Source organism: Cotesia typhae, unplaced genomic scaffold (genome assembly GCF_013202065.1).
Source record: "Cotesia typhae breed Kobodo isofemale line unplaced genomic scaffold, CoteBio_Ctyphae contig_4, whole genome shotgun sequence".
NCBI classification, from domain to species: Eukaryota; Metazoa; Arthropoda; class Insecta; order Hymenoptera; family Braconidae; genus Cotesia; species Cotesia typhae.
In genome coordinates this window covers 9,070,081-9,091,176 of record NW_027423748.1, presented here as the reverse complement: position 1 = coordinate 9,091,176, position 21,096 = coordinate 9,070,081, and the positions used below count along the sequence as shown (strand labels likewise).

The following is a 21,096-nucleotide window of genomic DNA, read 5'->3' as shown; positions in this document are numbered from 1 at the left end:
TATTTTTAAAACTAAATTTTTTCTTTGCTGAAGGACCATTATTATTATCATTACTTTTAAACTATATATAAAAAAAAACTAAAAAAAAAAAAAATTCAAAGTAAAGGCCATCCAAAGTCTTAATTTTTAGTATTCAAGCAAATTATTTATACAAGCTTTTCATTATTTTTTTAAATATTAATATTTATACGTATATGGTTTTTTTTTTCAGTTTATATTTACTAGCCTGCAATTAGGCCTTCGATTACTCTTAATTCTTAACTAAACCGAAAAGAAGTAACACAAAAAAATGTGTTGAAAAAATAATTGCAATCTTGATATCAATCATACGAGGTTGTTCTAAATAATAAAATTTATTTTTAATATTTAAGATTGTAAAAATCGGTTCTTCTACTCGTACTTTGGATTTTTTCGTAATTTTATTTAATTTTCTGCATAAAAATTAATAATAATAATTATAATTAATATTAATAATAATAATAATAAATGTAACAATGTTAAATGTTACAATGCTACACTGTAAAATAGTTTGTTTCATTACAATTGATGACAGAGAGAAATTACGTAGACGACGCACGTTAGTTAAGTTTAAAAAATAAACACTTAGTCTCCGCGTGACTTGCTCCTGCAGTCGGTCTCAGACTAGTATGTTAAAAATAAAACGTTTTACATAACGCTGCACAAAAAAATTTTTTCTGCAGGGCAAAAAAAAAATTAATAATTAATAAATTAATTAATTAATTCATCAACGAATTAATTTATTAATAATTTATAGACAATAATGTCAATTATTTGTATTTCTTTTCTTCTACTTTCGTTAACAAATTTTGAGTTTCAATTATGCCTTGGTTCAATTTGCAAATACGTATCGATGTTGTTTCACGTATTATTATTAAATGTATTACTAAGTATTTTTTTTTAAACATTGCGAGATTGTGGTGACAATTGATAATAAGAGTAGCATAAAGGGCTAATGTTCAAAGTTATCATAATCATTTAATCATTCACTGATGGTAATTGAGAGTGGTGGTTTTAAATTATTTCTTTTTATGGTGGGGGTTGTTTTTTTTTAGTTTAATTCCATATATTTTTTGCTTAGATGTCAATACAGCGCGAAGATAAAGAAGCTGTGAGTAAGTTTAACCCAATGATGGGAAATCGTGCTCATCATCAACCTTTGGAGCATTTTGGGGACGTCCACGTGGTGATCTCTGCTCTACTATTGGAGCTGGCGCCTTGATGACATCCTAAATTGAAACATAAATTATTTAGTTATTTATTTATTGCAAAATTAATTTTATAATTAATTAATTAATTTATTTATTTATTTATTTATTTACTTATTGCAAAATCAAAAAATAATTAATTAATTTTTTAGATGAAAATTTTCAAGAAATTCTCAAATAAAAAAAATAAATTAATTACAATTATTAATTAACAATGAAAAAATAGAAAAAAAAAAAAAAAAAAAAAAAAATACTTACAGCAGCAATGCGATTGTCATCTCTGGTCATTCCACCACGGTTACCACCGAAACCGCGACCATTCATGCGGTCACCGCGACCACGTCCTCCACGGCCACCACGTCCTCCAGCGCCACGCCGTGAGTCGCTGAATTGAATCTCAATTTCATAAACGCGTTTTTGCCTGCCAACGCGTTGAGGATACTCAGCAGCGGCGTCGTACTCCTCCTCTTCATCCTCTTCCTCCTCAGCGCCTTCCTTCTTCTTTTCTAAAGCGTACATTTTCTTCCAGCGAGTCAAGTCTTCGCCTTCTCCAGCTTTACGCAAGTTGTAAGTCGGCTTAGCACGAGCTCCACGCAGGGCCTTCCATTCATCGTAAGTGAGCTCCTTGGTTTCTTCTTCAACGGGCTTTTCTTCAGCAGAAACATCTCCAGCGCTAGCCGGGGCTTCTGTTGAGTCCTTAGCCTCCGTTGAAGTCGTTGGCACTTCTTCAGGCTTATCCAAGTTGCTCCAGTCTTCATTGTTTTCCTGGTTTAAAGTTTCTCTGTTAACAAAATTTTTTTTATTAATAAATTATTCAAATACTGATTCATCTGCTATTAGTCTGGAGATTCACGAGACAATATTGTTAAGTAATAACAGAAATTAGTTGTCAACTCACGCAATATCATCGTTGTGAGATCCCCAATTGTGGCTACCAGCGCCGTCTTTCTTGTCAACTGGTTTGATTCCACTGTAAACATGATTAATAAATTAATTAAAATCTTTGGTAATTGTTTAAAAGTAAATATGTAAATAATTACCAAATTTTTAATAAAAATAATTAATATTTATTAAGGTAGCTAGAGTGCTTACCTCGGTTGTCTAAGTTCAGACATAAAATAAAAAATAATTTATAACAAAAAAAGAAAACTACTTTAAAAATTTATTAATGAGTTATTTAAAAAAAAATTTTTTTTTCGGTTAATTAATTAATAAAATGAATATTTAAGCATAAAATTAAATACTTACGTTCTATCAGAACCAGATTGACGATCAAATTCCCGTTTGCCGCGATTATCAAAACCACCACGATGACCGCGTGATCCTCCACGTCCGCCACGTGGGCCTAAGCCCCTCTCGCCGGCGCCACCACCACGAGGACCACCACGTGCTGGTCTGCGTTCACCAAAGTCACCGCGTGGGCCATCGTTTGGACCACGGAACTCTCGGTTTTCCCGGCCCTCACTGTTGAAAATAATTTTCATTAAAATTAATTATCTTTTCTATAATTATCAAGATTAGTCACTACAAAATACTTTTTTTCTATCAGTAGAAAGTAAGAATAGCGACTCATAAAACTTTGAATTTATTTACCCAGAAGGTCCTCGTCTGTATTCTCCATGAGCACGAGGGGGACGGTCACCGTCCTCGCGGTTACGCCTGTTGTTGTGATCCTCTCGAGACTCGCCGGAGAATTTAACATTACGATCACCGCCTGAACGCGGCTGAGCTGGCTTTTTCTCAACTAAATAAAAAAATAAATAAATAAATAAATCATTAATTACTGTACTCATTAATTTTTTTATCTTGTTATTAAATAAAATGATAAAATATAAAAATCTACGTTATAAAAATTTTTAACAAAAAAAAAAAATTTTTTTTTTTTTTAATAAATAAATAATTTATATTAAATATTTAAAAATATATTACTCGACGTAGGAATAGTAATAGTAACTAAATAGTAAGCTCGGTGGGAGGTAAGGTGATAGTTGTGTATTTTTATCATGCCTCATGGCGGACATGTTGGCTAGACTTGTGAGTAAGCACATGGATTTTCAAATTATTCCTACCACCCAGCTGTTCTTGAACATTATTGTCACTTCATTAGATCACAAAATAAACTAATTATATTTTTTCCGGCAATCTCTCGAATTTTCTAAAAAAAGAAATATCCAGGATAAAAAAAAAAAGGACTAAGAAAAAAAAATATATCGCCATAAATGGTAACTGGTCATAAATGTTGATGCTAAAATAAGTGCAGCTTAATTAAAGTTGAAAAAAAAAAAAAAAAACATAGGACCTGAAAAAAGGAATAAAGATAAAGGAAGCTTCTGTTGGATGAAATTCGCGCTCTATCACGCCGGTAGATGCTCATCTAACCCATGAAAACGCGCCAAAGATTAATGATTTTTCAGAGTCCGTTTGTCGCGAATAAATTAAAATAAACTGGGAATAAAAATGGTAAACAAGTTATTAAACAATGATGGATTATTATGCGTAAGATAAGGCAGCAATTAAAAGGGAGATTAAGTGGATACAGTCGGCTGAATGAACACGAGGTCCGCCGTGGTCGGCCATAGTTGCAAACACGAGGTCAAGTGATTCAGAGTTTATAAGATTAAAATAAATGAACTAACCTTGATCCTTTTTCAACTCTTGGTTAGGCTTCGTCTGCTGCTGTTGCGCATCCTTGATAACGCGGCTTTTTTGGGGTTTCACGCCAGGAGTTTTGGCTGGTGCCTCAGGTTGCTTACTTTTGTTCTCCTTCTCAGAGAGTTTTTCTTTCTTTTTTGCTTCCTTCTCTTGTTCGCGAACTTTCAGCAGCTCCAAAGGATCCTCATCCTCGTCTAGGGCCAACAAGAATTTGTTAGTTACGGTGATGCTGTACGTATTCTCCATGGCGATATTTATCCTCTTTTTGACGAGGATTATGCAAATAATTATCGGCTACTCTTGAGCCCTTGTGTAACAGATACATTCAATTTTTCAATATGGCTGAGACGAGAAGTCCGTGTCTACCACGAGGTCTGTGCTGGGCTTGGGGAGGGACCGCATTCAATCTCCAACCCAGACGCTAACTGCCCCCACTACTTTTTTTATTTATCACTTTATTATTGAACTTTATAGAACAATTCGATTCGAAAAAATTTAATTTTAATTTTTATGTAACTTTTGTTATTAAACAATTCGTCGTTTATTTGTAATTTAATAAAATAACACGCTCTAGTTTGTTGATCACCTGCCGGGTTTTCATGAAAAAACGCGCTCGGCGTTTTTATTCTTTTAAATACTCTTTTTGGTTTTTTTTTTTAACTTTTATCATCAACAATTAATTGCATAATGTTAAATGATAATTATTAATTAATTTGTTTGTGTTATTTATGTTAAAGTTTATTGTTTTAAATATTTGTTGCGCCACTGGCGGGAAACCGGCAAACTAAAAAGCGCGAAAATTTAAATATCAATTATTTTAATTTTTATTAAATAAACATTTTCTTAGTAAATACAAAAATTAATCCGGTTTTTCAAAATTTTAGTATTATTTTTATTTAAGTGTTTTAGGAATTTATTTACAAGTATTTACAGGAGGTATATTAAAAAAAAACAATTATTTTTAAGACTATTTATGAATTAATTTATATTTTTTTATATATACACAAATTTAATTAAAATACATTTTTTTTTAAATTACACTTAGAATTTATCAAATTTTCTACATATTAAGTTTTAATAACTATTTTAATAAAAAGAATCATTAAAATTTTTTAATAATAATTATTAATGAAAATTAAGTTAGCCGCCATTTTAATTAAAAAAAATTTTTTTTATTAATAAAATTATTACAAAAAAATTGTACATGTCAAAAATTTGAAAAGCTATAAGTCAATTTAAAAAAAAAAAAAAAAAAAAAAAAAAAAAAAATGAAAAATTTTTTTTGGCTAATTTTAGTTTCATTAATTATTATTAAAATTATAATAAAACATAAAATTAAAATTTTTAAAAAATTTTATAATTAACTTTTAAAAAATCAAAACACTTGTAATTTATTTTTCTCCCGCTTAAAACAAGCAACCAGCTGATTGGTGATCTTCCAAAAACCACTGCTCCATGAAAACACGCACCTACAAATAAACAAAACTCAATTAAACAATTTAAAAAAATATCTAAATAAAAACTAAAAATATTTCCCTTACCTCATTATAACCAGCATAAATTTCTCCCAAATTAACCCGAAATACTTAAAAAAAAACCACCTCTTAAACAAAACCTGAGTACAACTTTTACCTGCGACCCGGCTTGACCAAAATAAGCGACGCCGAATCTTTATTTGTGTGTATAGTGTAACAAAAAAAGTCGCGCCATTGTTGTTTGTTTGACAGAGACTTGGCCGGGTACGGGCAGCTGCTGAAGTAAAGCTGAAGAAGCTAAGCTGAAGATGAAGCATTTGCTAGTAGCCCTCGCGCTGAGCGCAACGAGAGCGAGAGAGAGGGGACTAGCCAGAGTAGGCATACTTAGCCGGGTGTATTATTTTTTGGCGGTTTGAATCAGTTGCACGCGGCAGCAGTCCCGATAAAGCATACGCGAAGTAAGGTGGCGCGCTTGCGTTCTTACTTATGCTACACGAGTGAGTATTATAATAGAGCAAGAGTATAAAAGTACAATTATTAATTTTTGTAAATTACCAAACATACAATCAGTTAATTTACATCATTACACAGTAAGTACGTCAAATGAGCTTATCAATGATCAACAAAGCAGACCGATTATTATCGCCAGTAGTAATTAAAAATAATAATAATTTTAATATTAATGGTTCAGTTATCAGTTAATAAATAATTAATTAATTAATTAAATAAAAAAAAAATAAGTTTGTTTTGTAAAAAGTGATTTAAAAAAAAAACAAAGCGTTGTGGTGAAAAAACGTAACCGGAGGGATGGAGATGCATACGCCTCAAAGGGACGTACGTTCATCAGCAGACGCGATGATGCCAAGAAGCCCACCTATGACTGATACAACGCTGTATCCCTGGAATTGGGGTGAGGAGGCCAGAAATGTTAATCTCAGCCCGGGCAGTTCCTGCTCTTCACCAGAGTACCGGGATCACCACCACAGCGGCAGCAGTGGGTCCATAAAAGCCAGCGTTACACCTGGAACGAGAAACAGCAGCGAAAGTCACAGACGTGGTAGACCTCGTGCTGATGCTTTGACCAATCTGATGATGCAGGGCAGCACGTCGCCCAGCAGCATCAAGTGCACCTTCTGTAATCGGGTCTTCCCCAGGGAAAAGAGCCTCCAAGCTCACCTCAGAACGCACACTGGTAAGCTTAGCCTTGTTTTTATTTATATTTATAATTATAATCTTGAAACAATTGAAGCTCTTTGTGATTTTATTTGCATTAGTGATTTTATTTACTTTTAGATTTTTATGAATGGGGCTTGAAGAATTATTTGGTTAAGAGTGCTTGTAGAAGACCGATTAATTATCGGAGGGCTTGAATCGTGGATTATCTGTTACTGGGCCATGATTTATTGTAATTTGTTAGTTAGATTGTAACGGTTACGCGAGAGCACGCGTCCCGCCAAGCCAACCGCCATCACGCGCTTTAAATTGTTAAATGGCTACTCTCACTTTACTCACGACTCACAACAGACTTGGACGAGTATTTAGTAGAGGCTCTTCACTCTGTACTGGTTTCTTTGTGTACAGCTGAGAAGCTTACGCAGCTATAGTAGCGTAGTGAGCACGTAGTAGCATTTTTAAAACATGTGGCTTATGATAACATCTTTTTGTTTACTTTTTTATTATTTGTTTGTTTGTTAAGTACTTTCAGTCAGTGAATGCTCTTATTGCCGGTACTATTACAGAAAAATTAATAATAATTTTTTTTTTTTTTCAATTTTTAATTTTTAGGATTTTATAGTCTGAATTTTTCTTTGCTTATTATAAAGATTTTTTTTTTTATTAATTTAATTCTTAAATTGTCAAATTTTTGGTAAATATTTACAAGTGGGCTCAACCATTTTAATTTTCATTTTTTTGAACGAAATTTATTTTTGATTTTATTGAGATATTTTTTTTTTAAATACATAAAAAAATGAACAATTTAAAATAAAAAGTTGATTGTCACAATTTTAACAAATTTTTTAATAAAAAAAAAAAAAATTGTGATATTCAAAATGGGGTAGACTCTTGTAAATAATTACCAAGTTATTTTATAAAATAAATTTTGACGTTCATTTTTTTTTATTTATCTTTACTAAAAAATTAAAAAAAAATTGATAAATATTTGAAATTTCTCATTTAAAAATTCTTTAATTTTTTTTCTCTATCAATAATTTTTTATTTAATTTTTAAATTATTTAATAATTAAAAAAAAAAAATATTTAAAAAACATAAGATTATAAAAATTAAAAATATTCAATTTTTTTTTCAGGTGAGAGACCGTACCCATGTGATTATCCAGGATGTACAAAAGCATTTACTCAATCAGGACAATTAAAAACCCACCAACGACTGCACACCGGAGAAAAGCCATTTTTATGCACTGGTCCAGGATGTGAGATGAGATTTACGCATGCAAATCGTCACTGTCCAGATCACCCTTACGCCACACTAACCCGATCAGATGACTTTGTCCTAAAACCAGTATCAGGAAACACCGAATTACCCCACGACGTAACTCGATGGCTGGAGCGCTACAAAATGGCCCGAGACCGCGAGGACCGAACACCTACGGGGAAAGATCGCAAGAAAAAATCCTGGAAGAACTGCTCCGATTACAAGAGACTAAAATCCCGAAAAGGGTTGATGATGGACGCCGGAGAGCAGGAGAACCGCGACTGTAAGTCTCCAAACCAGCGAATTTACTGCAGCGAGAGCCAAGACAGCCAGGAAGAGAGTCAGGACGACGAGGCGACCGAAGCTTGCCAAGTTCTTCACCACTCTGAGGACGAAGATTCCGCGACCACTGCCACTAAATTATCCGCGACTCCAGTGCGTCCCATGTTCGACAGACTCCAGCCGAAAAAGCGATGGCTTCGCGAAGCTTGTCGGGAACAACTCGCGAAGCCTTTGGAGTGGGACTCGCAGCCCAAGAGACCATTCATCGAGCAAGATGAAGCTCAAATAGAAAGTACTCCCTTGAGAAGTGTCTCTTGTATTCGGAATTTCAACGAAGAAGTAGATTTCCACTCTCTAGCACCCGATAAACTGGAGGAAGAGCCCAGTGAGGAAGCTGTCTACGAAAGACCTCTCTGGCGGTCTGCGTCGCCCAAGTCCAGGTCTGACAGAGTTGGAATAAACGTCGCTAAAGAACTGGTGTTCGATGAAACTCAAGAACCTCAGAATCTCTGGAGCCATCATCAATCTATTAATAGTAACCAAGTGCCAATGTCCAATGACCTCTGTCGCGGTAGTCTAGTTGATAATTTAATTACTGATTCAAATATTAATGATAATTTAAGCGTTACTGATTTATCCTGGGGCCGTGATACCAGTCGTGATCTTCAATGTAGTTTAACGAACGATAATTTAAATGATATTAATTTAAACGCCACTGATTTATCCTGGAGCAGGGATACCGGTCGTGATCTACACTCTAATGATAATTTAATTAATATTAATTCTAATGTTAATAATTTAACAAATAATAAAAGTGCTACTGACTTATCATGGAGCAGAGATACTTTGCGTGATAATAAACCTCAGGGTTACGAGCAATTGCCTCGTTTACCTCAGCTTAGAGTCGAAGAAGAGCTCAATAAAACAAGATCCGATAATGGAACCAGGCCCACTGTTCTAATGCTCGCTGGCAGTCATTCTCATCACGATTCACGTAATATCGTCCACAGAGTTGGTTATAATAATAATAATAATAATAATAATAATAATAATAATAATAATAATAACCATAATAATGACAACAGTAGTAGTAATAGTAATAATAGTAATAATAATAATAATAATAATAATAATAATAATAATAATAATAATAATAATAATAATAATAATAATAATAATAATAATAATTGCAAAGTTATTGTGGCTGAATCTGGAGAACAGATAGAAAAGGATCCAGCGAGTAAACCTGACAATAAAAAATGGATGGGTGCTCTGGCGCTAATGGAACTCGCCAAGACTCAAGAAGAAGATGCCAGGGCTCAAGCCATCGGGTCTGTCGACACTACTGAGATGATAGCAGTTCACTCTGACTTAAAGTATACTCAACTTTAGACTGTGATTTACATTACTAAGCTCATTATTTGATACATTGATAAGCATTGATTTATTATTATAATCATTATTAATTAATATTATTATTATTATAGATATTATATGTATATTTTTCATTGTCTTGTTACTTGCGTTTAAATTTATATTACTTCCAAAGAGTTATTAATGTTTTTTATACAACTCGTGGATTAATTATTTAATTATTTTTGTACAAAGTAACTAGCGGAAGGTTTTCTACTGTTGATCATTTTTTTCATTTATTATTATTATTATTATTATTATTATTATTATTATTATTATTATTATTATTAATATTATTAAGGATAAAATAAGATTTAATTAATTGTGAAGCTTCCATAATTTATATTTTATGATTACATATGGCTGTTGATAATAAGTTTAATTTTGTGTGATAAATGGGATAATTGATAACATGAAAAAATGATTAATTATATTATTATTATTATTATTTTTTTTTTTTTTTTTGCTAATATTGTGAGCATATACGATTTAATGAGGTATTTTAAAATCTAAAGTTGTACTGCGGATTTTTCTATTTCTAAAGTATTCGGATTGTTATTTTTAGAAATAGAAAAATTTTAAGCTTTCATGTTTGTACGTGGGATTAACTCGAATAGATTATTTCTCTTGTTCTGGAATTTTATTTTAAATTTAATTATTTATTTAAATACAAAATAAACAGATTTTTGTTAAATATTTATTTTGTGTTTAAAGATTAAAAATAAAATACTTGAATTTATAATAAAATTTTTGGGATTAGAAGAATAATTGGTAATATTGGTATGCAGTTTTAAAGTAAATCAAAATTATAAATTTAAAATCAAAATTATTCATTTGAAAATTATAATATTTATAAGGTTAAATTATTTTTCGAATTAATGCATGAACAAAATTAATATATTTGTAAATTTAATTTAGTGCCTTCAATTGAAACAGAAATCTGTTCAAGTAAAAAAAATTTTTTTTTTATCAGTATAAATGAATCGATGATTGAAGCCGCAATTATTTATTGTAACTTATGAATGATAAAGTAAGAAATGAAAGTCGATTAAAAGAACGTTTGATTTGAGACAATGTGTGATATTTAAATAATTAAATAAAAATGCAAGACTTGGTATTAGGACCAACGTTTAACTCAGTTTTTCGTTGCAGTATTTAAGTTGAACAAAATATCTTTAAAAATAAATTCGGTAAAATCTGTTATTATTTATGCCATGTTTAATATTATTGATTAATTCGATCAGTAATAATCGTAATTGTAATGTCGGTGATTATGTATTGAATTATGATCAGGTAGCATCTAATCTTTCTAAAATTTCTACAACTACAAATGTACATACAATATATATTTTAATAAACTTTTCTAATTTCATGTAATAAATGTTTTTTTATTTATTGTTGCTAGTTTATAATAAATTTATCAAATCTTAAATTTTCATGTAATAAAAAAAAATTTTTAATTACAGTTCTTTTTTTTTTTTTTTTTTTTTTTTTTTTATTGAAGAAAAAGATTTTAGAAGAATTTAGGACAAAAACTAATATTTGATCTAATATAATAGGTATAAAATTGATGCAATATTTAATTAAAATTTTTTTTTATTAAAAAAAAAAAAAATATTTAAACTTAAAAATAATAATACACATAAATCGAAAATTGATTTATTTGCTAACAAAATTTATTAGTAAAATGCTTTACAGATTTACTTACAAATAGTACTAACATTCTTGACACTCATTACATTTAATCAATATCTATAAAAAGTAATAAAAAAAAATTTTTTACAAAAATAATTTAAAAACCAGTTTTTCATTTATAACTCTTTTAAGATAAACTCATCAATAAATAAAATTTAATTTATTATTCCAAATATTGACACTATTTCCAACATCTTGGATCTAAAACCTGGCTTTTAATTTAAAAAATAATTAATTAAATTCATTTACACTTTGATATAAACTACCCAAAACTTTGATAAAAATTCCCATCAATTTCTTTGTTTTAAAATTTAAAATTTATTTATATCAGGCTCTGATTTCTTCGCAGCGACGCGCTTTGACCTTCTTGGTTCTTCAGTATAATTATTATCAACAACTTCCTCCTGATTTTCCAAATTAATTGCTTTCACCGCCTCAGTATTATTAAAATTATTATCTTGTGTGCTTTCGGTCTCTTCAGCACTCAAATCCTTAGATTTGTTCCTGGATTTTCCAACAGTATTTTCACTAATATGTACAGCTTGTAAGCCCTCCACAACAGTATCCAGTTGATTTTTCAACTCTTCCTTGGAATTAGTCTTGGCTCTTGCCGTTAAACCAGACCTTGATTTACGAACCTTGGAATTATCACTAACATGCAAAGCTTCTAAATCACTAACATTATCTTCATGTTCACTCGTAATTTTCTGCTTTTTGGTAGCTTTAGAATTAGTCTTGGCTCTTTTCGTAGAATTTTCAATTTTTGTCCTAGATTTACGAACATTACAATTAACATCACCTCCAATTACCTCCGACTTAACCCTAGTCTTGCGAAGAAGATTAACATCCACATCAGCTTTTTGAACAGATTTAATTTTAATCTTCGAAGGATTAAGATTAAGAGCCTTTGACTGTTCTTTGCTTTCCGAAATTTCTTCTTTGGAATCTCCGGCTTCACAAATCGCCGAATTTAAATCATTATTTTTTTTCCCAACCGGAGTAAGATACTCCGAGTCTAAAATTTTCCGTCTAATTGGTTTGACCTTGGTAACCCTGGTCGTTTTCTTGACAATCTTCACCTGATCATCACAAGCAACAACAGGTGTCAAGCAATCTTTGTCCTCTTCAACTCTATCAATGTTCGCTTTACCGAAGGTAATAATCGGCGGAGAATTTCTTCGTTTGATTTTAACGATCGTTCTAGCCTCTCCTCTGACAGGCGTGAAACAAATATCTCCTCCAGCTGTCATTTCATCACCAACCTCTGCTCTAGCATCAGGAACCACAAACTTTGCATAATCATCAGCTCTAAAAGTCTCCTGGAACTTTGCTTCAAAAATAACCTCTTTGACGCTGAAACAAACTGGGTGGTTTTTAATTTTGTGCTTTTCACAGATACTCAGTGCATATACAACCATACTCAGAGCATCAGCACCTCCATTTGGTATCGAGTACTTGATAAACTTTGCAAAATCCAGCAAGAAAAGCACATACTCCACATAGCGCTGGGAGACAATCTCAAAATTCTCCACCTGGACATCAACAAGCTTCTTGACAATCTGCAAAGCTCCGTAAAAATGCTCCACCGCTTGCTCTACATTATTCTGCGCCGCGTAAAGCTGAGCTCGTATATGCGTGCAGGAAAACACAAAATACTTGTAAGAAAAATTTGTACATTTAAAACACTTGCAATCTTTGTCATGCTCCATAAAATCAGGCGGAGAAAATACTTTAGTCATCAGCACCGGCGATGCGTCATTATGCGGAATATCACGGACCAATTCAACCGGTCTCTGAGGAGAGTTGTCGCAAAAGACATTAACACCGTTCTTTGATTTAGTCGCTTTACCAAAATCAAACGAGTCCAGCTTTAAAATATGCTCCAGTCCCTGGAGCTTGACTTCGCAGTCCTCCAGTTGATTGCGCGACAAATCAAGAAAGCAGAGATTTTTCAGACACTCTGCTACGTGGAGAGTGGATCCTAATTTCTGGACTACTCTCAAGCGACGTATCAAGTGCGCAGCTATCTCGCGGTAAGACAACAGACTGTTCATACGCAGCGTTATGTGATTCGTGAACTCCATGGCGATATCCAGTCTGTAGAGCAGGTCTTCTCGAGGAAGGTTATGCGAGGACAAAAAATTTTCTTCGATTAATATCACCGTGTACAAACCTTCAATGATCGCCTGCATGTACTTGTGTTTATTGAAGCAGTCGTCGTAGTTCAGTCGTTCGGATATCAATATGTCCATCGCGTAGAGATAAGTAGGGTAATTTTTGATGAATTTAATCTTAGGAGTCTCTAAAGTTTCGTCGAACAATTTTTTAGCCTCGTTGATACGCCCGAGGTAGAAATAATAGCTTGACAAGCTGAATTTGAACATTGCGATGCTCTCGATTATTTCTCCGCCGTTAGAGTCTTTTAATTTAGCAGCAGACTCCTCGGCGAGGGCGATCCACTCGGTTTTCAGGTACCTCGACATGATACTGCGGCTGCAAATGTACATTATAGACCAGTCGTCTTTGAACTTGTTTGCTAAGCTCATCGCCAGCTTCCAAGCAGATATCTCCGCTCCGCGGAAGTGATAGAACTTCGCGTACTCCCCGGCGATGATCACGAGCCTTATCATCATGTTGGGAGTCAGAAACTTACCGAAACTCTCGATCAGGCCTTCTTGCTCGCAGTACTTTGTCCAGAATTCTAAAACTCGCTCTAAAGAAGCTTCCAAGTTTGAAGAAGTAGTGATGTTTATCAGGCTGTAAGCCGGAACGACGTTGCTCGCCGGGTCGCCTCGGATTTTTACAGACAATCGCATGGTAGATGTCAGCATTTCAGCTTCAATGGTGCTGCGAATGTCTAATAGTTTTTCGACAAATGAATAAAATTGCAAATTTCCGTACAGCAATTGCCTTGATGATGTTTTTGGTAATTTTTTTAATTCCAACTGAGCTGTTGTAAGGAATTTTTTTAGAGACTCTGAATTTTGGACGTCCAATTGATGGTAGCTGAGCAAATGGATCGCCTGGGCGTACTCCATCGGGTCAGGATCTAAAGTTTGCAATAATTCAATGACCATCAAGATTGAAGACACCATATTCATTGGGCAGTTCTCCAAGCCTTTGATTTCTTGCAAGCATATTTGCCGTTTCTGAGGACCGTCTAAAGAAACCCTGATTCCAAATCGTGCAGCCATCTTGTTAGACTCCAGACATTCTACCATGGACATAGACTTTGCTGATGGATACCGGTACTTGCAGTTTGCCCAGGTACGAAAAGATAAACCTTCTCCGGTACTCAAGCCTACATACGCGCTCAAAGACGCGACCTCCATAGCGGCTTCGTAATTTTCGTTGTGGTAATGAGTAGCTCCAAGCCGGTGCAAGCAAAGAGCCAGGAAATTTTCTTCTGGCTCGAGAAGCTTCTCCACTCCGAAGCTCTTGATCTTGGTGCACAGTAGCTCACTGAAAAGAATATAATCTTGGTAGTAATTTTTGTCATACTGAAGAATAACATTGAAAATTCTTGAACAGCAAAGACTCCAATTTTTTAACCACGATTCACAATTGTTTTCTTTTAATTCTGAAACGATGCTGACGCAGTCTTCGAAGAGAGAAAAGCCGATTTGTCTGAGGTTTTCGGAGGTCGCGTCGATCCGGGATAGTATCAAGAGAATTCGAATTTTAACTCCAATAGAATTGTAAATGTCTTTTTTGATTGTACACTTGTCTGACGAGCATTTATTGCAAGAAATTTCTATCTTGGAAAATAAATCAGCCTGGTGGATTATCACGCTCAGCAGCTTGGGTATAAACTCTACTGGGATGCCAAATTTCCCTTTTGTCTTGGCATAACTTTCCCAGTAAATTAAAACCAAGTGAAGCAACACTGATGCATGGTTAAAGTTTTTACAGACTGCGTTCTGAATACCGTGTTTTTTGACAATTTTATCGAGCGTTTGGATGTAAGTGTCAATTACGTCGACGGTAGCTTTGTCGAATGCAGAAACTGGTCGTGTAAAAACTGAGCACATGAGCTCGTACATTGCGAAGCATTCGTTGATTTCATAATCGGCTTTTACTGCCTCGCGGAACGGATCGAAGAGCTGCTTGATTTTTTCGCCAGAAATTTTTTTAATCCTCTTGATATTTATTTTATTCGACAAGATGTCGGTAATCAGTCGCAGGAAACTATCGTAAGTACGATACTTGTCTTTCGTGCCCAGAGAAATTTTAATGTCACACAATGTGTCGATTTTCATGATAAAGCTCTGAAAATCTTCCTCGTACTTTTCATCGTCGTAGGACTTGATTATCAAGAAGTAAGAGTCGAGATCGTTGATGAACACTCGGTGCTCTCCTGGGTCGCCGAGTAAGCGTAGTTTCAGCTGGTACTTGATCAACTCAGTCGCTTTCTCGAATTGAGTTTTGTTAGATTTTAAATAACTGACCAGGCTGGTGGCCCACAAAGATGACAGTTTTGAAATGTAGGATAGATTTTCGACTGCGGAGAACCATACTGAACCTGGTAGGAAGTAGTCTGTGACTTCGCGGGCTTCTTGGTGGTACTTTAAGGACAGAAATACTTTTATCACGTGGTAGAGCGATGAAAAAATTTTATCTGGGTCTGGTATTGATAATAACTTCAGGTGAATTGCGCTGATGACTTCGGTTATTTCTGAAGCTGTAGATGATGATATTTTTTCGTTCCTTGTTACGTAATGGCAAATAAATATTAACAGACGTGTCCAAGATGAGTCTAATTTATTTGATAATTTTACATCAGTTTCCTGAAATCAATAAAAAAATTTTATTAGTAATTGAAAAGCTTGCTAACTATTAGAGTATTTTTAATTCTAATCAGCTGTTTGAAATTTAATATCTTTGATTTATTTTATTTTTTTTTAATCATCAAATATCTGTTAATATTTATAAATATTTTTTTTTTTTTTTTTTTTTTTTTTTTTAAATTAAGAAAATGAAGTTGACAGACATTTGACCATTTAAAAAAATTTTTTTAAGATAAACAATAAAGACAATAATTTAAAAAAAATTATAATTTGATAAAATATTACTAAAAAAATTTATTAGAATAATTTTTAAATAATAATTTATGTTTTTTAAGAAAACCAAAAAATGATCAGTCAATTTATTATAATATCATATTTTTACCTTTATTTTTTGAGCAAGACCTTCGAATTCTCCTGCTTTTATAAAATCCTCCCACTTCCGTAATATCAACTTTGATTCAGTCATTTTTAATTGTTTAATTATAAACAATATCTAAATGTAAAATTCACTTGCTAATTTTCGCTTCAGCAAAATTGAATCTGCAAAAAAAAATATTATTAATTGAATATAATCTCTAGTATTAATTTACACTTATTATAAAATACTTAAGATCTTTATAAAAATCTTAAAAAATGTAAAATAAAATTAATTAATAAATTACAAAGCTTATAAAAACGTAAACAAATATTGATACTGATACTAACCTCTAAATAAATCCCGCGGAAATAATCACTTAGAAGTCATTCTAAAAATTACGCTGCATTTTTTATCATCTTTAGTTTATTTTAACAAATCAATAAATTCACCTCAATTTTTTAATTAATAATAAACAAAATGATTGTTGTTTAACGAAACACTCTTACGACCGTTATGTTTGTTGAGACATTTTCATATGATTTGATAACTGAACAGTTAAAAACAACGCTGCCGGATAATTCTTATCTTTTTTCTTCAGTCGATAAGACTATTAGATGGCGCTGCTTGTTTTTTCGCAGGAGAAAAATGGGCGCGCTTTAAATGTCAAATTCAAAATATTTATAAATAATTTTTTTAATTTATTTTTTTTTAAATCTGAGTTACAAAAAAAATAAACAACTTCATCTTTTTTTTTTTTATTATTTAAAAAATAATTAAATCATTTTAATTTTTCACATTATTTATAAAAATTTATTTTTAATTTTTTCAGAATTTTTTTTTTTTTTTTTTTTTTTTGATTAAATTAAATTGCAAATTCAACAAAAAAAATTTTTTTTTAATAATTTTTACTTCAATTCAAAATTTAAAGAAAAAAAAGTCAATTTTTTTAATTTTTTTCTGACGAAAAATTATTTGAAAATTAATTGCAAATTGTGATATTTGTTAATGAAAATTAAATTAGCAGATAGTTGATAATTTTAAGAATTTTTGTTACAAATAAATTGTGACAAAAAAAAATTTATAAAAAAAAATTGACATTTTCAAATTTTAAAAAATTACAAATGCAATATTTTTAAAAATAATTTTTTGGAAGAAATTTATTTGTTAAAAAAAAAAAAAATAAAAAAATTGTCAAGTGACAGCTAACTTTAATGTAATTGTTTGTTAATTCTAGTCTGATAAAAATGAATGAATCTTTGTAAATTAACCAAGAGAATAATTAACAATAGTTGTAAGATTGATAATCCTTGGTCTATTAACGGATACACGAATTAATTAGTGGGTGCCAGAAATAACCGTGATATGTCTGAAGGATCGATTAGGAGTAAGATTGGCTGACGGGAAGATTTTCGGTCCAACTAACAGCAATTGGATTTCTGATAATCATAGTGGGTGTACCGGTACGTGCTGCTATTACTAGGTCTATATCTCGGTTAGTATTATATTGCGGGGCTCGTATCACTTGATAGGAGTCTCTGGTCTCTGACGAAAGCTTACTGAGAGCTTTGCAGAGGATGGTTGCAGCACGGGGTGAGTTTAGACGGCGTAATAGTGGTGAACTCGTGGCAACAGTGGTAGTAGCCAACAGAACAGAACAGAAGAGTATATGCAGTGATAGTGACAGCGGGTTGGCGGATAACGGCGGTTACTGGGAGGGGTGGCGGTGGAGAGGCCTCCGAAAGCTACCAAAGACACCCACAACCCTCGTATGAGCTCTTCCAACGTCCAACACTTAACAATCCTCTGGCATGCCTCTCGACATAATATAATTAATATGTATGTACGACACACTAACGCAGCATTGATCGTCTATCAATTTTGTGCCACTGTTATGGATATTTATATTATCAAGTATAGATTTTATATTATAAATAATGCTGCATATATCTAGAAATTTTATTCTTTTACTAATCATTTTTAACTTTCCGCTAAGAAAAATTAAAAAAATTTTTTTAACAATTTTTAGCCGATTTTTGACACAGAATAAATTTTTGTCCGGAAAGATTAAAAAATTTTTGGAAAAAAAAAAGATTAATATTTGTTTTTAATTTGATAAATATAAAAAAAAACTATTTTAATAAATTTTAAAAATATCAAGTATCGGAAAATAAAAGCGATTTTTGCGACTAATAAAAATAAATAAAAAATAATAAAAATGGAATTTATATAGGAAACACAAACAAATGAAATGTAAATCCATTGAAGGTGGCATTATCGAGTTTTGGCGAGTGGAATACACCCGACAATTTACTATTGACTGTACAACGCTTTAAATTTAAAGCGAATAAAACTAAACTTTAATATAATATTTTTCATTTCACATCGGATGTGGACGATAAATCTTATAAATACTATCAGCTCCCACGCGACATAAATGTTGACTGAAAAAGTAATTAATTCACCTAAATACGAGTAGGTATACAGTATGCGTGTTTCTGTCAATTATATTTCAAGGAGTCCTCCAAGAGCCGGATAGATTTTTCAAAGACTGAAATTTCCTCACTAAGATTACAATTTCCACGAATAGCATTTTAATTACAATATAAAAGTTTTGACATGATATGAAATTTCAATGGATTAACGGCGCAATTTATTTTTCATGCAGCACAAAAAAAAAGGGATTTATTTAATAAACGTCCAAGAATATTTGGAGTGACGCTAACGAGATATTAAATTAAACGAGTTAAGGCGATACAAAGCAAATACTATTTACCGAAATAAATAAGTAGTGAAAATTTTGATGAGGAGGCTGATTAAAATGAAATATGCATGTATATTATTAAATACGCGCGTAACAGTAATGACATCACATATCATATCATATCATATCGGGATTTAATTGTGTTATACTTCTGTCCGTGGTTTTGTATATATAATTAATAGACAGGGGATATTTATCACTTTAAACTATTATTATTTTAACTCCAATTATCAGTTGGAGTTAAAAATACGTGTGTTTAATAATATATATAATATATAAATGACAGTATAATGCCGGGAGATGATGGCGAATAATAATGACATAAATTGTATCGTTTGAAAACGTATCGCAGATCGGTTGGAGCAGGTGTGAGCTCGTCTTTCGAACGGATATCGCAGTCATAATGACGTAATGAGGAGATTCTCGAGCGTTTGGATAATGATCGATATCCGGAAGCAGATGTGATTGTAGATGGTAGTGTTAATGTTGATGATGATAACGCGAGAATGGAAAATCAGCAGAGTTGTTTGTGTAGTTTAACATAAATGGGTACGTCCATCAATATATATATGTATATATGTAGATAACACACATAATTCTCACCAATACATCACAATACGTGACTCTCTGCAGAAGTTGAGCTTCATATGGACAATGGACATTTCCACGGAGAGGGAATTACTATCTACACATACATATATTCATGTAGGTATGTATGGCATAAGAGATAGCACACGTGACCAGAGAAGGACACGTCGGTGCACGTCAATTGGAATTTCATTAATCGAACCGTCGTGGGCGTGATAACCGACCCCCGAATTCTTCCACAGTTCTCCAATAATTCGTTCCATCGCTCAGATTAATTACGTCTGCTGGGAATTACCGAATACACATTTTTTAATTACTATTCATGGTCTTTGAATAGTTTCTATCCTGGAATTTGAGCTAGGAATTTAAAGTTACTCTCGGTTTAACCCGGAAAACTTTGGTATACTATTCAAGATATTGAAAAATTGTAAAATCATTTTTTTTTGTCGTGATTCAAAAAATTAAACTCTGCAAAATAATTTTATCGGTTAAATAATTTTACATTTAAATCTAGTTGATTTTTTTGGCAGTGTAATTATTGATTGTAGCAATATTTAAAAGTGATTAATTCAAGAAAATATTATTTATTAGCTTAAGAATTTTCCTATCAAATAAAATTTTTTTTTTCAGTGTATCTATTTAAAAAAAATCCCTGTGCTGTTATAATGGACAATATGATATAAGTAAAGGTAACTTCGCTGGGCGTTAGAAGTAGCATTTTACATGTCGACACACCAGCTCAACTCCTTGAATAATTTCACCAATGTCGGTTCCTTTATTTATAACCCAATGCCGTGGTTAAGGTCACACTGACTGTTGACGGGCAGTGTCTCGATTCGTTATGTCATCATCTCTCTATCCCTCTAAGCTCTCTCCCAATCTCTCTTACTTATCTTCCACCGTCACACATCCACACATTAATATACTTATGATACATGTATCAGAAATAAGTGAATCTATACCGATCCGCTTTTATAAATAATATTTGTCATCCGTCACCTATCTTCAATTTTTTTTTTATTTTTACTCTCGAGATCGATGGACATTAATTAATTTTAAATAAACTCAAGAGTTTTGGAAAAGTGTGATAAAAATTGAGGAACATAAAAAATAATTTACGTTAAGTATGAAATTTTATATCATAATAAGTCTGATAGCTCCTTTGAATTTATAATTTAACAAAAGTATACGAAGTGGAAATTGCCTACGATAAAGTTAATAATATCTTTTAAAAGTATCCACCGTACTTTTAACAATCTTGATAAAACTTTCGACAAGTTATTTATAATCATAATCATTATTTTTTTCGTCAACTTTTAATATTGTGCTCTATTGTTTTCTTTTTAATTAAGTAAAAAGAAAAATTTAATAATTAAAGTTTAAAATACAATTTATAAAAATTCAAAACTCCTTTTTGTAATTGTAA

The 21,096-nt window shown here is 32.1% G+C and overlaps 3 protein-coding genes across 3 annotated transcripts; 1 reads left to right on the top strand and 2 right to left on the bottom strand.

Annotated features, from left to right (window-relative positions):
* Positions 1-400: 400 nt before the first annotated feature.
* On the bottom strand, positions 401-4,239 carry LOC141527119 (uncharacterized). Its single transcript, XM_074242429.1, has 6 exons — positions 3,863-4,239; positions 2,820-2,970; positions 2,475-2,690; positions 2,125-2,196; positions 1,485-2,007; positions 401-1,247 (listed from the first exon to the last, which is right to left on the bottom strand). Exons 1-6 carry the CDS (start codon positions 4,122-4,124, stop codon positions 1,140-1,142), a joined length of 1,332 nt encoding a protein of 443 aa, XP_074098530.1. The 5' UTR covers positions 4,125-4,239; the 3' UTR covers positions 401-1,139.
* Positions 4,240-5,661: 1,422 nt separating this feature from the next.
* On the top strand, positions 5,662-10,862 carry LOC141527215 (uncharacterized). Its single transcript, XM_074242572.1, has 2 exons — positions 5,662-6,545; positions 7,662-10,862. Exons 1-2 carry the CDS (start codon positions 6,161-6,163, stop codon positions 9,458-9,460), a joined length of 2,184 nt encoding a protein of 727 aa, XP_074098673.1. The 5' UTR covers positions 5,662-6,160; the 3' UTR covers positions 9,461-10,862.
* Positions 10,863-11,321: 459 nt separating this feature from the next.
* LOC141527288 (uncharacterized) lies at positions 11,322-16,847 on the bottom strand. Its single transcript, XM_074242695.1, has 3 exons — positions 16,669-16,847; positions 16,346-16,503; positions 11,322-15,963 (listed from the first exon to the last, which is right to left on the bottom strand). Exons 2-3 carry the CDS (start codon positions 16,427-16,429, stop codon positions 11,488-11,490), a joined length of 4,560 nt encoding a protein of 1,519 aa, XP_074098796.1. The 5' UTR covers positions 16,430-16,503; positions 16,669-16,847; the 3' UTR covers positions 11,322-11,487.
* Positions 16,848-21,096: the final 4,249 nt, after the last annotated feature.

Excerpts from the sequence above, each read along its gene's own strand:
- LOC141527119 (XM_074242429.1), bottom strand. The coding sequence starts at position 4,124 with ATGGAGAATACGTACAGCATCACCGTAACTAACAAATTCTTGTTGGCC. Across the intron at positions 2,971-3,862 it reads AGAGTTGAAAAAGGATCAAG|TTGAGAAAAAGCCAGCTCAG; the intron begins GTTAGTTCATTT and ends TTTTTTATTTAG. Across the intron at positions 1,248-1,484 it reads ATGACAATCGCATTGCTGCT|GATGTCATCAAGGCGCCAGC; the intron begins GTAAGTATTTTT and ends GTTTCAATTTAG.
- LOC141527215 (XM_074242572.1), top strand. The coding sequence starts at position 6,161 with ATGGAGATGCATACGCCTCAAAGGGACGTACGTTCATCAGCAGACGCG. Across the intron at positions 6,546-7,661 it reads TCACCTCAGAACGCACACTG|GTGAGAGACCGTACCCATGT; the intron begins GTAAGCTTAGCC and ends TTTTTTTTTCAG.
- LOC141527288 (XM_074242695.1), bottom strand. The coding sequence starts at position 16,429 with ATGACTGAATCAAAGTTGATATTACGGAAGTGGGAGGATTTTATAAAA. Across the intron at positions 15,964-16,345 it reads GTCTTGCTCAAAAAATAAAG|GAAACTGATGTAAAATTATC; the intron begins GTAAAAATATGA and ends TATTGATTTCAG.